The sequence below is a fragment of the Notechis scutatus genome, chromosome 1 (genome assembly GCF_049901735.1).
Source record: "Notechis scutatus isolate UNSWTSFEM ecotype Mainland chromosome 1, rNotScu1.2, whole genome shotgun sequence".
Classification (NCBI taxonomy): Eukaryota; Metazoa; Chordata; class Lepidosauria; order Squamata; family Elapidae; genus Notechis; species Notechis scutatus.
The window spans coordinates 237,161,210-237,177,106 of NC_142009.1; the positions used below are offsets into that span (position 1 = coordinate 237,161,210).

The 15,897-nt window shown below is 38.4% G+C and overlaps 1 protein-coding gene across 10 annotated transcripts in view; it reads left to right on the forward strand.

Moving 5' to 3' along the window:
- The window catches only part of TSPAN4 (tetraspanin 4), a 797,106-nt gene that overhangs the window by 397,622 nt on the left and 383,587 nt on the right, over nucleotides 1-15,897 (forward strand). Inside the window, exon 1 of one of the 10 annotated variants that reach the window (XM_087950828.1) lies at nucleotides 2,613-2,685. The exons of the other annotated variants lie outside the window; for them this stretch is intronic. Coding sequence (XP_087806954.1) covers nucleotides 2,619-2,685 — 67 coding nt within the window. The 5' untranslated portion in view covers nucleotides 2,613-2,618. Of the gene's footprint in view, nucleotides 1-2,612; nucleotides 2,686-15,897 lie in introns of those variants that run through there. 10 annotated transcript variants of the gene reach the window in all.

The window sequence follows — 15,897 nt, forward strand, 5'->3', positions numbered from 1 at the left end:
TCATTCAGGAGAGTTGAGGTAAATAGGGAATGCAATGTGCTGGAGAGACTTTCTTATTGTTATTTTAAATGTTTTTTTCCACTATGATTAAAGTTTCTCTTTTTAATAAAGGGGAAGTTTTTGAAAGAAGTTAGAAATGCTTTTGAAGCCATGGAAATTTTAGCTGGTCCACATGTTTCCTTTATTTTTATAAGTGCAAACATTCACAGAAGAGGCATGTGGAGAGCTTTTTTTTTTTTTAAGAACAATGTTTCACACACATGTTTGTATTGAGGTCCCTGATGTGTGTGTTTTTGTCTATATGAACAGATGAAAAGCTCACTTTTTAAAAAAATATATCTGAACTTCAAAAGGTAATTGAACATTGTATATCCAACAAGCAAATTATCTTGTGAAGCAGCTCAGAGTTTATGAGACTTGGTATCTCTATGGAAACTGTTGTATCTGGGAGAATGGGCGTAATAACGGAGACGAGACCTCGGATAGTAACTTCAACTCTTTAATAGTGACTTCAGAACAGAGCGAATAAGCCTGGCAGCAGCAGCTCCTTTTATAGAGCTGGCTGCTGCCAAAGCGTCCAATGACAACGATTTAAGCTTGCCGCGCTTGGAGTGTCCAATCGCAGCAGCCCATTAACTAGCCAATCGGATTAGCCTGGAGCGACCAATCGTGACCCGCTGTTGACGGACCAATCAGGTTTTCAGGATTACGAGCCTGCTAGTTCGGAACAGAAACTATTAAAAAAAAATCTGTAGATTCAAAGTCCAATGCCTGTTGTGAAATAGAATTCATGGAGGATGATTTGCTATCACCCCCAGCTTTGAATCCATTCTGCTGTACAGAATCCATGTGCCAGTATCTGCTGATAAGAATTCATGATTATATTATCCTTTTGCAAATGGCCAAGAGTTTTGGGGAGATAGTTTTGTTTCTTACCCTTTGCACTTGTGGGTGTGTCATTGGCAGGCACTGAAGAATCCTTATTGAGACAGAAAAGTATTATCTCTGAACGTATTGCTTGATTTTATTTTGTATATTACAAAGCTGCCAGTTATTTATTTGTTGATATTTAAGAAGGATGTCACAGTCAGAGCTTGGAGAAGGTAACATCACTTGAGTTGTAATGTAAGAGACAGACAGATAAAAACAGGATTTTGGAAAAAGAGAAACTGAAGTACAGAAAAGGTTAGTTGTTAGTGTAAGTGTGCAGAGTTTCTTCTCAATTGAAGAAAATGGTATTTCTCAGAGACCATATCTGAACCAAGCTGCAATATGCCAATTTTGAATCCTTTTCTCTTATGGTTGCTACTTTGTATTGTAGGCTATATGAGTGGTCTCCAACCCTTCTGTCTGTGCAGACTGGTGGCAGCGATAGCAGTGTGTGTGTGTGGGGGGGACAGGATAGTTTTGTGCATGTGCCTGCCACTTGTGCAAATGGAATTTCTCATGCTCACCCACTGCTTGCACAGCCCAGTTCCCAGCAGGTCGTGGCCTGCTACTGATCCACGGGCCGGGGATTGGCGACTCCTGGACTCCTGTTTTCCTCCAAAAAGAGGGGACAGAGATTTGTTTAATTGTGTATTTCTTTTGCATATGTCACTGGCATTCTTTTGAATGTCATTTGTACATGTATAGGAGATGACATATTTTTTTTGGGGGGGAAATCTCAAATGAACAAAGGGAAATAAACAGGGGTGGGATTCTACCAGTTCGCACCTATTCGCTAGAACCGGTTGTTAACATTCTAAGCAGTTCGGAGAACCAGTTGTTAGAAGAAATTATTGGCCTAATCCTGTAAGGAAGGCAGGAAGGAAACATTCTGGTGTTGCTTATAGAAACTGCCTCTCTGTTAACCCTTATTACATTCTTGGCAGGACTAGACTTCCTGTCTCAGGAACTTCTCTGGAGTTTTTTTCCCCTCCTTTGCTGGTACTTTGCTTGTGTGGAGTGACCATTCAAAGTTACAATGGCACTGAAAAAAGTGACTTATGACTGTTTTTCACACTTACGACTGTTGCAGCATCCCCACAGTCACGAGAGGCCAGGCGAGGAGATGCGTGCCTCGATGTGAGTGATGTTGAGTTGGCCACGCCCAGCCAGTAACATGACCACCAAAGCCATGTCCACCCAGTCACATGACCACCAAGCCACACCCACCAACTAAGCAATGCCCACAGAACCGGTTGTTAAAAAATTTGAATCCCACCCCTGGAAATAAATGTTTTATTTCTATTTCCAGGATGATCTCTATAGCTAGAAATACACTAATACGAATCAACTATATGACTTTTGATTTATTACAGTTTCCCCTCTAAACAACTCCATAGTTTAGAAGCTTAAGGAATGCCAGGGATCCCATAATTCACACAGGCACACATTCTCTCTCTGTCTCTCTCTCTCTCTCTCTACGAGCTGAGGATGGTTTTATCTTTAGAAGTCTTTATGGAACAGAGAGGCTGTGACTGGTCAAGAGTAAAAATAGTTCTGAGTTTTCAATGGCTGCATTCCTGATTGGAGCTTGAAACCATGAATCAGGACTCAGCACTCAGACTGTACAGGACTGAACAAGGGAGCTGTGCGGCAGAAGGCAGGAGGGCAACTTGCAGCCTAGGTCGGCGATGAGTCACCCCACAGCTTCATTAATCGTTTGGGAAGGGCCAGTCCTGCTCTTGCATTCCCAGCAAGGTACCAATGATATTGTTTACACTTATTAATTTCTACCTCATGCCATATTTTTTTTAAAAAAGTTATAATGCAAAGGACCAAGTCTGAACTAATCAGTTTGATTGATTTTTTTTCTCTCCTCCTATGGTCCTATTCTTTAGGGGTGGTGTCGTTGTTGGCCTTGTGGAGGCTTATTTTAGATACACATTCTGACTATTAGCTTGGTTTCGGCAATGCTATCAGATAATCAGTTTTCCTTGGAAGGGCTGTGTGTATGTTTTTCCATTCTGGGAGATTCCCAACAGGTCTCATTCTGTTGAAAGCACGGGACAATTATGAAGGCTACTCAAAATATTTTTAAGCAAGAGAATTTCTGGAGAAATACTTTCCAGAAATATTTTCAGTATGTGTTAGAATAGAAAGTGAGAGACTGGTCGAGGAACAGATTCTAAATTGGGTATGAGAAATATCTAGTGCATGGTATAAGGTAGCAGATAAGTGCCAAAAATATTTGGTGGAACAACAGAGGAAAATATCATTTCAGGCTGTCATTTCAGCATCATATTAGAAACCAGGCGTTCTCTTAATTTTCATGCACGTAACTATGATAAAACTTATTTCTGGTGGATTTTATCTGTTTATTTCTTTCTGAGGATGTAAAGTTGGATAAGATTGAGATAATCCGTCCTTCCCCAAGTAAAATTAAAAGAAATACTACTGTTTCTTTTCCTTTCTAATACTTAAAATAAGATTGCAAGTAGAGGAAAGAAATTACGGGTATCCTTGACTTATAACCACAACTGAGCCCAAAATTTCTGTTGTTGAGAGAGAAAGTTGTTAAGTGAGCTTGGCCTGAATTTATGAGCTTTCCTGCCACAACTGTTGAGTGAATCACTCCTGTTGTTAAGTTAGTAACATGGTCGATAAGTGGATCAGGCTTCCCCTTTGACTTTGTTTGTCAGAAGGTCACAAAAGATGATCACTTGACCCTGGGACACTGCAACCATCATAAATACGAGTCAGTTGCCAAGTGTTTGAATTTTGACCATGTGGCCAGAGGGATGCTGCAGTGGTCATAAATGTGAAAAACACCATGCTGTGGTAAGTTTGAATGGTCACTAAATGAACTGTTGTAAGCTGTAAGTTGAGGACTACCTGTATATTTACTTAAGATTGAGACAAAACAAAATAAAATCCAGCAAAATTTTGGCAATTAGATAGAGCAAGAAGAAATTTCCAGTCCAACAGAAGACACAGTGGTTTGTCAGTAATCATTGTGAAGAGTAAGGTGCTGGGTGAGCTTAACACACAATGTTCCTGGGCTTGATAGAGTGAGGCATTTATCATCAAACCAGACCGGTTCTTACACATTTCTCTACAGGGGGTTCCTCTCTCTTTGGCATCTTATCAGGGTTGAATAACTGACTGCAAAGGCACACATAGTGGACCACATATAGAGATTGCTGAAAAATGCACACAAAGACCGCTGAAAGACCTGCAGGTAGACATGAGATTTAGTTTGGGTTTACTGAGAGTCTGCATAAATTGTATCAGAACGCAAGTCCAGATAAATCCTTGACTTATGACCTGTTGCTTAGTGACCAAAGTTATGACAGAGCTCTGCAAGACTACTTACGACCTGGATTCCAAGTTTCAAAGGCCAGGTCTTCCCCATGGTTATGTGATCACATTTTGGGTGCTTGGTAACTGCTCCGCATTTACAGTTTTTTGTTGTGTCCCAGTGATATCTTTTTTTGTTGAAAATCAGCATTTACTTTTGGTTTCCAGCAAAAGAAACCCCGCTCACTGAGGACATCAGATTCACTTAATGAACCATGGCATTCATTTAACAGCCACCACAAAATGCTCATAAAATTGGGCACAATCATATGGTGAGTTACTTAATGACCAGCATGACTTATGACCGTGTATCTTTGTTCAATTGTAAGTCGATGACTACCTGTGCTTAATCAGGGAATCCTGTTTTTAATTAATCTATAATTACATGACCCAGAATTGTGTCCTTTAGTATTTCTCAGACTGCTCTTCTCTTCTTTGAATGAGAGATCTACTGTCATCAGGGTTTATTTTACAAAATGTATATTTTTATTTAGCCTTTGCGGTTATCTTTGTCTTGTAAGAAGGGACCAGCATAAATTTTACTTTGCGTGTAAAGGGATTGTATGTAGCGTGTAACGGGATGTGATGCATGAATGTATTCAGTCCTCAAAAGAGTGAATCATATGAAGGTTTTCTACTAGCACCAAGTGAGATCACATTAAGGCAATAGAGCAGGCTGATCACTTGCTCTAAAATATGGCTATACTTCATTATGGCTGATGACACTTCAGTAGATGTGTTGCTTAAGGGTTAATGTTTTTATTGATCATCTGAAGACAGCACAGTCATAGCAACCATTTATGTTGTGAAAAACTCCACTGACACATGATATTGCCATAACTTTCTTCATTTAGGAATAGCCATTCTATATGGGTTTGTGAGGACAGAATTAAGAATCTTACACTTAGCATTTCTGTTGATGGTGAGGAAGAAGATGAAGAGGAGAAAGAGTGTACATCCACCCCCAGCTACTGTTTCTTGTGATACTTTGTTGTGCCACCAAAGAATTTTTCCCCTTAAGTCTTGAAACACTATCTGGTATGATAAGCAAAGCATTTGCAGTTTTAATGTGGGTGTTGCATGTATCCCAGATTTTTTTCTATTCATATCCACAGGGTAAAGGAGGAATTGTGGTTTTATGTTCAGAGTCAATTCTACACCTTCAAGACATAGAAAAACTTGCTCAAATGTCATATGTTTTGTACCTCATTTACAAAAATATTGGTATTTCTTAAAATCTCTCCAGTGGGTAACGTGCTCACCTGAGACATTTTGGAAAGCAAAAGTAATCTAGACAATACTATTAGACAATACTGTAATTACAGAGTGATAACTAGAGGATTGTCATTCAACTGTCTACTGCCATTTCTGCAAAGCACTGAGCATGTTCTTTTTTTTCCTAAGCACATGAATGATTTTGCAATTATTTCAATTTGTATGCCCAAAGTAAAACACAAATTTAAGAGTTTTGCATAACTGGGTCTGGTGCAAATTGTTACGCTCAGTGAAATTGGCAAGATCAGGAATGATTGCTTTCCTTATAATCTGCAATTCTCTCAGAAGTTAGTTAAGGTTTTTCTTATAGTTTTTTTTATCACACTGTCCATGTGTCCTCTCTGTTAGGAGGGAGAAATTCTAACTTGTAACAAAAGCATTTGCCTTGCATACATATATAATGAATAGTATATTCACACTGCTTAAAATTTTTAAAATTTTAAAAATCTATGATTTCCAGTTGCAACAATGTTTAAACAAACAGTTCATTTAAACTAAAATACAACACAACACTAATCAGCACACTTAAACTGACTGAAATCATTCTAGTGAACTATAGCCAGTATATATCTAATTCCTTAGAGAATCTTGGGAATATTCACTTCTGCTATATTAGTTGTTGGCCAGGCTGTAAACAGGCAAGAGATTATCTCCACATGTGGCCGACTTTTTTAGAAAGATGTAATCATCCAGGCAATTAGACAGATACTACAATTAGAGATAACTAGAAAGCTAGCTAAACACCTTATTAGGTTCCTTAAATGATTTCATGACAGATAAATATGACAATTAGCAGTATTTTGTTGCATTTGAAATGCTAAATACTTGTCCTTATTGTAATGATTCATAACAAAATGAATTCAGAATATTATGAACATGAGAAGTTTACTAATTTTATCAAGTTGCAACAAGGTTAATAAAAAGTTTTTAAAAGGATGAAACCAAAAAGAACAGAGCAATGAATATGTTTGGGTTTTAGTAAATCATAATATGCACATTTCTAAAGATATATACATATTCATGGTACTGTATGGGTCTGTTGTATTACTGAAAAGTTTGAAAGTGAGTTTAGAAATTATAAGCAAGGATATTGAAAAATTATGGAGGGCCTCAAAACATGCACAGTATGTTGGGAGACCTTTTTTTTAAAAAAAAATTAAAACAGTTCTGCAAGGAGGAGTGAGGAAAATTTTGAAAGAAAGAACTGAAAGGTTCTTAACTGGGTGGAGAAAATGTTTAAAAGCCAAAGATATGCCAAAAGTAAGTGTTACAAACTATGACTAAAGTGGTATCCAAATGTATTAATTTGCTGTTTTCATTGTTTTTATTCTGAATTTCTAAACAACTGCATGTAAATAGTAAATATGCACTCAGAGAAAAATGCTCTCTGTAACTTTGTAACATGTGAAGGTTGCGTTAACCTTTGTTCATACATATAAATTATATGAAACATGATATTTGACCAGGGTTGCTGATCTTTCATGTGCAGCTATACCTAAATGGCATGTTCATCTACAGGAATCTCAGCAAGGATGAAACAAGGTGGATAAGAAGCATCTGTATAACTAGCTCTTACCCTGCACATCTTCGTACTCCTTTGTAACTAGAGAAACCAAGACCTTCAGTTCTGAAGGCTTTATAATGGGTGCATCCCAAGACTAACACTATTATTATAAATACTATATTTTAAAAACCATACATCTTAAGCATTATGTACTCCATTGTTTTTTGGAAACAGCAAAGTTGCTGGACCTCTGGTAAGAGTTTCCTTTTGTATCTTCCTGCAGTGTGCTCTTTTTTTCGGCACTGAACATAGCCTGTATGGGGTATGAAATAGTAACACACTATCCATTCTTCAATAACCAGCATTTTCAGAAAGAGCACCAGTAATCACTTTGAAATCCTAAACCTCATTAACAAGGAACCAGAGGCAGTACAGAATGAAATCAAATAAGTTGGGAATGAATGTGAAAATGTATGAATGTGAAAAATGAATGTGAAAATGAATGTAGAAATATCAAGAAACAAGAGACCCAACTGGAGTCAGAACAAGCAGTAGAATTTGTGAAGAAGCGAATCCAAATCCAAGAAAGGTGGAACAAATCACAAGATTTCAGAGAGTTCATATAAAAATAAGGAGCAACAAAATCTGTAATGACATTGAAGGTGGGAAGAGACATGGAAAAACAAGCAACAATTCTTGAAGATATCTGAACTCGAGACTCTAACCTCAAGTTGGTGTGCTAAAGAATGTTAGTGGATACATATAGTAATTGATTTAAAGAAAATTTTTAAAAAATGGAAGGAGACATTCTGACATTCTGCAGAGTGAAGGCGTTAATATCTAAGTTATTCTGTATTTCCGAGAACTTTAGTGCCAGCAGATGAAGTTTAAATCAGCACTCTAGTCATTACCAAGTCTGAATGCTATAGGACTTGATAGAATTTCTACAGAAATATGACAAGCAACAGAAACTAAACTGGCGAAGTGTTTAACAAAGTCATGTTGGCAAATCTGAAGAATAATGCAGTAGCCAAGAATTTGGAACAGGTCAACTACATAATAATCCCCCCCCAAAAAAAGAGGCTTAATAGAATATGCAAGGGGGGGGAGGAGGAGGTAGTGGTGGTGGTAGTGTCCTGTGGCAAGGAGGGAAGGGAATATCTATTATTTCATTATGTGAAAACTGTGGGAAATAGCTACAGTTGGTTTAATATCAAGGTTCTGACTGACAAACACAACCAAGCCAGCAAAACAAGATGATTTGCACGAAGGCTCTTTAAGAACAGCTTTATTGAGTACATCATTTTGGCATGCAGGAAAGCAAAACCAACTCTAGCTATTTCCTGCAGTTTTCGCATAAATAAAGAATAGATATTCCCCTCCCTCATTGCCACAGATCACATTGTCCAATTAGGTGCTCTGGTATCTCCAGGTATCTCCTTCAAATCTCTGGCAAGCAACTGTTGAGATGAACTTGGTTCCCATGGGACGATCTGTTGTTATTTTCTGGTTTCACATTCTAAATTTCTCACTCCCCCCATAATGTGTGGCAAGCTAAGAAATGAAAAGATGGCTGCAGCAGCATAGGTCCATTTCAAAGTTGACAGGTGGTGATGGGAGGAAGAGGAGGAGGATCAATCTCCAATCTCCAATCTAGATTAGTGAGATACATAGAAAGGGAGATGCCAGAAGTTCAAGCTGCTGAGGTGTTATGGAAGGCCAGGATGCTTCAATAGCAGCCTTCAGCTCTTCTACATTGTTCGGTTTCTCATGTTTCTCATCTTTCTCTTGGCAATGCCCCATAGATTCTCTATGGGGTTCGGGTCAGGTGAGTTTGCTGGCCAAACAAGCACAGTAATCCCACCGTCATTGAACCAGATTTTGGTGCTTTTGGCAGTGTGGGCAGGTGCCAAGTCCTGCTGGAAAATGAAGTCAGCATCCCCATAAAGCTCGTGTGCGGAAGGAAGCATGAAGTGCTCCAAAATCTCCTGGTAGATGGATGTGTTGACCCTGGACTTAATGAAGCACAGTGGACAAACGCCAGCAGATGACATGGCTCCCCAAATCAACACAGACTGTGGAAACTTCACACTGGACTTCAAGAATCTTGCAGTGTGTGCCTCTCCATTCTTCCTCCAGACTCTGGGTCCTTGGTTTCCAAATGAGATGCAGAAGTTGCTCTCAGAAAAGAGGACTTTGGACCACTGAGCAACAGACCAGTTCTGTTTTTCTTTAGCCCAGGTAAGACGCTTCTGACGTTGTTTGTTGTTCAGGAGCGGCTTGACAAGAAGAATATGACATTTGAAGCCCATGTCCAGGATCCGTCTGTGTGTGGTAGCTCTTGATGCACTGCCTCAGTCCACTCCTTGTGAAAGTCCCCAACACTTTTCCTGGCAATCCTCTCCAGGCTGAGGTCATCCCTGCTGCTTGTGCACCTTTTTCTTCCACACTTTTCCCTTCCACATAACTTTCTCTTAATGTGCTTTGATACAGCACTTTGGGAACATCCAACTTCTTTTGCAATTACCTTTTGAGGCTTTCCCTCCTTATGGAGGGTGTCAATGATGGTTTTCTGCACAACTGTCAGGTCAGCAGTCTTTCCCATGATTGTGATGCCTACTGAACCTGACTGAGAGACCATTTAAAGGCTCAGGAACCCTTTGCAGGTGTTATGGCTTAATTAGCTGATTAGACTGGGACACTTTGAACCTAGAATATTGAACCTTTTCACAATATTCTAATTTTCTGAGATAGTGGATTTGGGGTTTTCATGAGCTGTAAGCCATAATCATCTAAATTTTGACAAATCACGGCTTGGATTATCTTGCTTTGCATGTAATGAGTCTATCTCATATATTAGTTACACCTTTTAAGTTGCATTCCTGAAATAAATGAACTTTTGCACGATATTCTAATTTTTCAAGTTTTACCTGTATACTGAAACTGAATGCTGAGAAGAGGTCAGTGTGTGCTCTATTGACCATAGAAAGGCTCAACTATGACAAACTCTGCAATGTTTGTAGGATAATTGGAACCAACACACGGGACGGAAAGCCACTGGATGGAATATGGTGAAACATATTGGTTTCAGCTTGGCAAAGGAATGAGTTAGGGTGTATAATTTCTCTTTATTTATTCTGTGTGCTGAATATATATTAAGGGAGGCTGGATTGAAAGATGAGCCGGTTAAAATTAAAGTAAAATTTCAATAACCTGCTAATGTTATCACTATAATAGGTAAAAATACAATTGAACTACAAATTCTGGTAATGAAAATAAAGAAATTGTAAAAAAAAAGGAACTAAGATTAAATATAAAAAAGTCAAACTCTTGACAACAGGTATAATTTACCAGACTTAGAAATGACAATGTAGATGTTAATGTGATGAGACCAAAATTTCCATTGCTAAGGAAAACAATCGTTAAGTGAGTTTTTCACCCTTTTAAGACCTTTCTTGCCACAGTTATTAAGTGAATCACTGCAGTTGTTAAGTTAGTAACATGATTGCTCTGACATGACTTTCTCAGAAGGTGGCAAAAGGGGATAACATGACCCTGGGACACTGCCAAGCACCTGAGTTTTGATCATGTTACCACGGAGGTGCTGCAGCGATTTTCAATGTGAAAAATGGTAATAACTCACTTTTTTCAGTGCCATTGTAAGTTCGAATGGTCATTAAACAAATGGCTGTAAGTCGAGTATATTCAAAAACATCACTTTCACCAATGAGAACTGAGATATGTTTGCTTTGGGCAAGATGGGCTCAAAAAAAGAGGCGAGACATTCCTTAGCTACCTCATGTGCCTAAGGTCACTTGGCTTAATTGCAGTGCTTCTTTCAGGAAAATATTGAGTTTTATCTAAATGATTGTACATCATTGTTTGTTTTAATATGGATCCAGAAGAAACTTCCTAACAGTGAGAACAATTAACCAACTATTAACGAATTAACAGCTTGCCTTCAGAAGTTGTAGGTGCTTCATCACTGGGCGTTTTTAAGAAAAGACCTATGTGAAATGATACAGGGTCTCCTGCTTAAGCAGGGGAGGGTTGGACTAGAAGACCTCCAAGGTGCCTTCCAGCTCTATTCTGATTTAAATGCAGCATCTCAGTACTCTTCTTTAGAAACCCATAGGCCTTGCCGGCATCCTTCAGTTTCCTAAGATATTTCAGATAACATTGTGTTGCAAAGTATGCAAAGTACTGTTAATTTTTTTCTTGTCTTATTCTGTGTGGTAATCTTTGATATTTAGGCCATTGATATTCCTTGTCTGACTACTTAGCATTTGCAGCTGTTGCTGTCATATAAGGTTGTCCTGCTAGCACTTCACAGATGAAAACAAGGAAACACAAATGCATGAAAAATATTTTCTTGTGGAAGCACTTTTTGCCTGAGTGTTTGAAGATACTTCCATTTGCTGCTAAGCAGGCAATAGCTGTCCTTCCTTTCCTTCTGAATCAGATGCCTTAGTCAGTTAACTGTTCTATGCATACACACAGTCAACTTCAATATAATTCTTGCCATGACTGATAATACATTTTTGTGTTGGCTGTTGTTTTTCAAGTAGTGATTCTAAACTACAGAGCTTGGTTCCATGAGTATTTCCATTGCCTTATCCAATTTTAACATGTGTCAGAGAGAAGCAGTGTTTTTCAACTTGATGCCCTCCAAATGAACTGGGAATTACAAATTGCAAATTCTGGGAATTATAGCCCCAGCACAGCTGGAAAGCACAAGATTTGGGAAGGACTTGTTTGAAGCACCCAACTACCTCCTCTCTTAATTAGCAATCTCAGGGCATATGCTGTCTAGGAGATATGCTATTTCTAGCCAGAAGTTTCATCTCAGAACGTAAGATCCTGTTATGGATCATGAGCTAAGAAATGTATCACACGAGACAAGTGTGGTCACCCTCACGTTTTCTATCAGGCTTTGGCATAGCTAATAGTTGGAGAGGCTTATCCTGGTGATGAGTACTTTTTTTTTTTCCGGAAAGAGAAAGAAAGCTGCTCAGAAATAAAATGAAAATTGTATCTATTGGATGATAAGTTAATGGAATATTAAGAGTAGATGATGAGCTTTCCTTGAAAGTGAATAATGAGTAGGAATGGTGACAAAAGTCCGTTGCATTTCTAAAATTGGAGGCAGAACTGAAAGTTAATGCCATTTAGAGAAAAGCTCATGTGGAAATCTATCACTTTGAGATGCTTGGTAATCATTTTTTTTTTCTTCAATTATATAACGCCACATAAAGTATTTGCTTAGAAATCCTAGAGTAATAAATACAGATGGCAGGTACTTAAATGAATTGTCTTGTAAAAAGGATGCTGCGAGGCAAGAAAATGAAACACAAACGCTTGCTTTTCATGCTCCAAGGTGATAGTGAGGCATAGTAGCTGCATACCTTGGGTTTCAATTCTTATTTTTCCAATGTCCTTCTAATTCTCTACGGCACGTTTCTCTGAGGGGGGGGGGGGATGATGGATCAAGGTTTTATATTAATCTGTCAGTTTTTCTTACTTTTTGTGAGTCTCACACCATCATATGGTAATATCACAGCATCATATTATAACATGGGACAAACAGCTGTAATTGTATACCTCATCGATGTTGAGGCATTCCTCCTTTGCAGATAACACTTTTTAAATTAATTGAGAAAATTCTCAGTTCTGCTGTCAAGTTTCCAGTTGCATTATTCACATTTTCTGATCCACAGGGTTGTCACATAAAATAGGGGCACTTTTTTTTTTTAGTTGACCAAGAATTTTTCCCATTTTTATGGAAGAAATTATAGAGTTCTTATTCTTACTTTATGCCTGTATTTTGAAATGTATTTGTAATTCTGATAAAATTTTCCTCAGAAAGAATCCACAGAAGTTGTTTTTTTATATATCAACAGAACATAATTAAGCTGATTACTGAGGGAAGGTTATTGGGAGTTAGCTTATGAGAGTTACTGAAAATGTAAAACCCAACTGAAAATAATCTGAGGTAATTTTTTTTACATTGCATTTCAATAGCCTATTGCAGAGACGGATCTCTTTCAGTTCATTTATACGTCTGTAGTTTTAGCAGCAGAAGCGGCTTCTAGATTGCTGCACAATGCTCACGTAATATATGAATAAATGAATTGGTTTAGGCCAGTGGTGGGATTCAGAAATTTTTACTATCGGTTCTGTGGGCGTGGCTTGGTGGGCGTGGCCATGTGACTGGATGGGTGTGGGTTTTTTTTTGCTTTTTTGCCACCCCACCCATTTTTGGGAGCTTCCTAGCCTTAGAGGAGCCTCTGGGGGGTGTTTTTGCTCCCCTAAAGCTCCTCTAAGGCTCAGGAAGAAGAAAAAAAACAGAGCATGGGAGGGGCATGCAGCACCCCTCCAAGCTCCATTTTGGGAGCTTCCTAGCCTCAGAGGAGCCTCTAGAGGGGGCGTTTTTGCTTCCCTGAGTCTCCTCTGGAGCTCTGGAAGACAAAAAATAGAGGGGGGGGGCTGAGCTCCTCCCTCCATTTTTTGCCTTCCTGGGCCTCAGCAAGGGGAATCCCGGCACAGCTGATCTATGCACAGCGGGAGGGCGACCAGGTCGGGGATGTGGTTAGCCAGAACTTACTACCGGTTCGGCGACCCACACCAAATTCTTGCTACCGGTTCGGCTGAATACCACCACTGGTTTAGGCAAAGAAAATCTATTACGTAATAATGTTAATATAACAAATAAAAATGATCAAGTCTGAGTAATTATATCCTTTGATTCACATTTTTCTCAGCTCTTTTTGTTGTTGTTTGTTAAAATTTTCAACATCCTTGCTTCAAATACCATTGTTTAGGTGTTCTTTTGAAAGGTGTTCTTTTTAAAAATATTTTCCATTGTTGTTTTGTGATAAGCCAGATAGCAGCTAACAGGAATGGAATATGAACAACAAAAATCAACAACAAAAATCAACAACTGCATTTATTATAAAACACTTGTATTCATACTCTTCTAGATTCTGTTGGGAAAGCTGTAAGTAATTTACACGTATTATATTACAAACTTTGGCAGTGATGACTAATGAGTAGTCCTTTTAGCTGAAGGTTTTTTTGGGGAGAAAAATAGAAAAAAATCACCCAATATGTTTGAACTGTGGGGAGGGTTGATTTTTCATTGTATGAATGGCACAAATGTTTGAAGGAGAAAGGTTAAATTAAATACAGAGCATGAATATCTTTACTGAATAAGTATAAGAAGGGGTAAAGTTTGGGCATACTACTTTTTAGAGCTTTAGCCCTCCGTAAGGAAGGAGTTTGTAGGGATGGTGCTGACCATTGACTGCTGACCCCGTTAGTTAAATTGTCCAGTGTCCAGAGAATTCAGAGTTCAATACCTAGAGGCTAAGAACTTCTGAATTCAAAATGCTGTGAATGGAAGCCATCTAAAGTTGTTTCTCTCATTTGGTGCTTGCATATTTCTTATAGCAACCTGGGTAGCTATGGCTAGAAAGAAGATGCTAAATTTGACAGATGTTTGATCAGTTTAGCAAGTGCCTTGCTTTCTCAATTTGCTTTTTTTCTGAATTCAGTGAAAACTGCCAAGTGCAGAGTCTCGCTGTCTCCAAATCCCAACTCAAAAGAAAGGAATAGTATTAGAAGGCGGCTAACGCAACTTTAAATTTTAATCAGTTTCATTCATTCTGCCATTAGATCCATATTTCACGTTTCCTCCAGGAGCTGTGGCAGCATTCTTAGCATTCTCTTCCTCCAATTTCCCCATAATACAATGCTGTGAGGTATTTAGGCTGAGTGGTGCTAGATGGCCAGGAACCATCCATTGAGCTTCTATATAATTGAAGATGAATTCTCTGATCCTCTTCCTATCTTAATTAGTGCATCACATACAAAATTTCAGTTTTGGTATTAGCAAAACACATGGTGTATCTTTAAGTTTAAGTTTAAGCACCCTAACTATCCATAATGTGAACACTTGCTTGCTTAGGGATTTTAATGACAAATTAAAAAATACCAATTCCCCACTTTCAGAAGAACCCCACTTTCTTTGTGAGAACTATCTATACTTGCTTTGTGAGAATTGTCTGTTCTGGCTTTGTGAGAATTGCCTATTCTTCAAATAATTGGGAGAGTCTTAACCCATGACTGATACTCATATATTTTGATGACATTGTCAGAAATGTTTTTATGAATCCAGATAATATTCTTTACCATCATTTCCTCTTTTATTCTGCATTCACAGGAGGTTAATAGGGAAAACCCATAGTATCCTCTAGCAAAAACTAGAGAAGGAAAGTCCATTCTCGGAGTAGATGTCAACCCTTCAAGGCAGACTAGACATGAACACCAAAGTCATGAATACTAAAATTACTTTTATTATTATAGGGTTAGAGTAACAGAATCTTGCAATTCTGAATAGACCTCCCCCCTTCCTGCTTTTTATTTAAAGAAAACTAGGGACAGTCCAGTTTGAAATGCTTGCTGAAATTACATTCCTGCTTTAGGCTGAGGTTCTCTTATGTGACCGTTGCCTTTGCTGCTGTTCTTTCTCAAGGATATTCTCACAGCCCATTAATCAGAACAATGAAATGAAATAGGAAAATTTGATAGAAGGAATAATAACAATGATAAAATCCCATTCTTCTGTAAAAGACAATTCAGCCCAAGAAAATGGAAGCAGGAAAGTAAGATTTCTTGCCCAAAATTTCCTATATAGGATACCATCTCATCAGCAAAGGGGAGCTCACACCAACCTTGTGCAGGAAATAATAACCATGCAGGAAATGATAACCACAGCCTTGTAGTCTACAAGGCTGTGGAAATAAGGTTTTGCCAGGTGTTTTTCTATGAAGGAC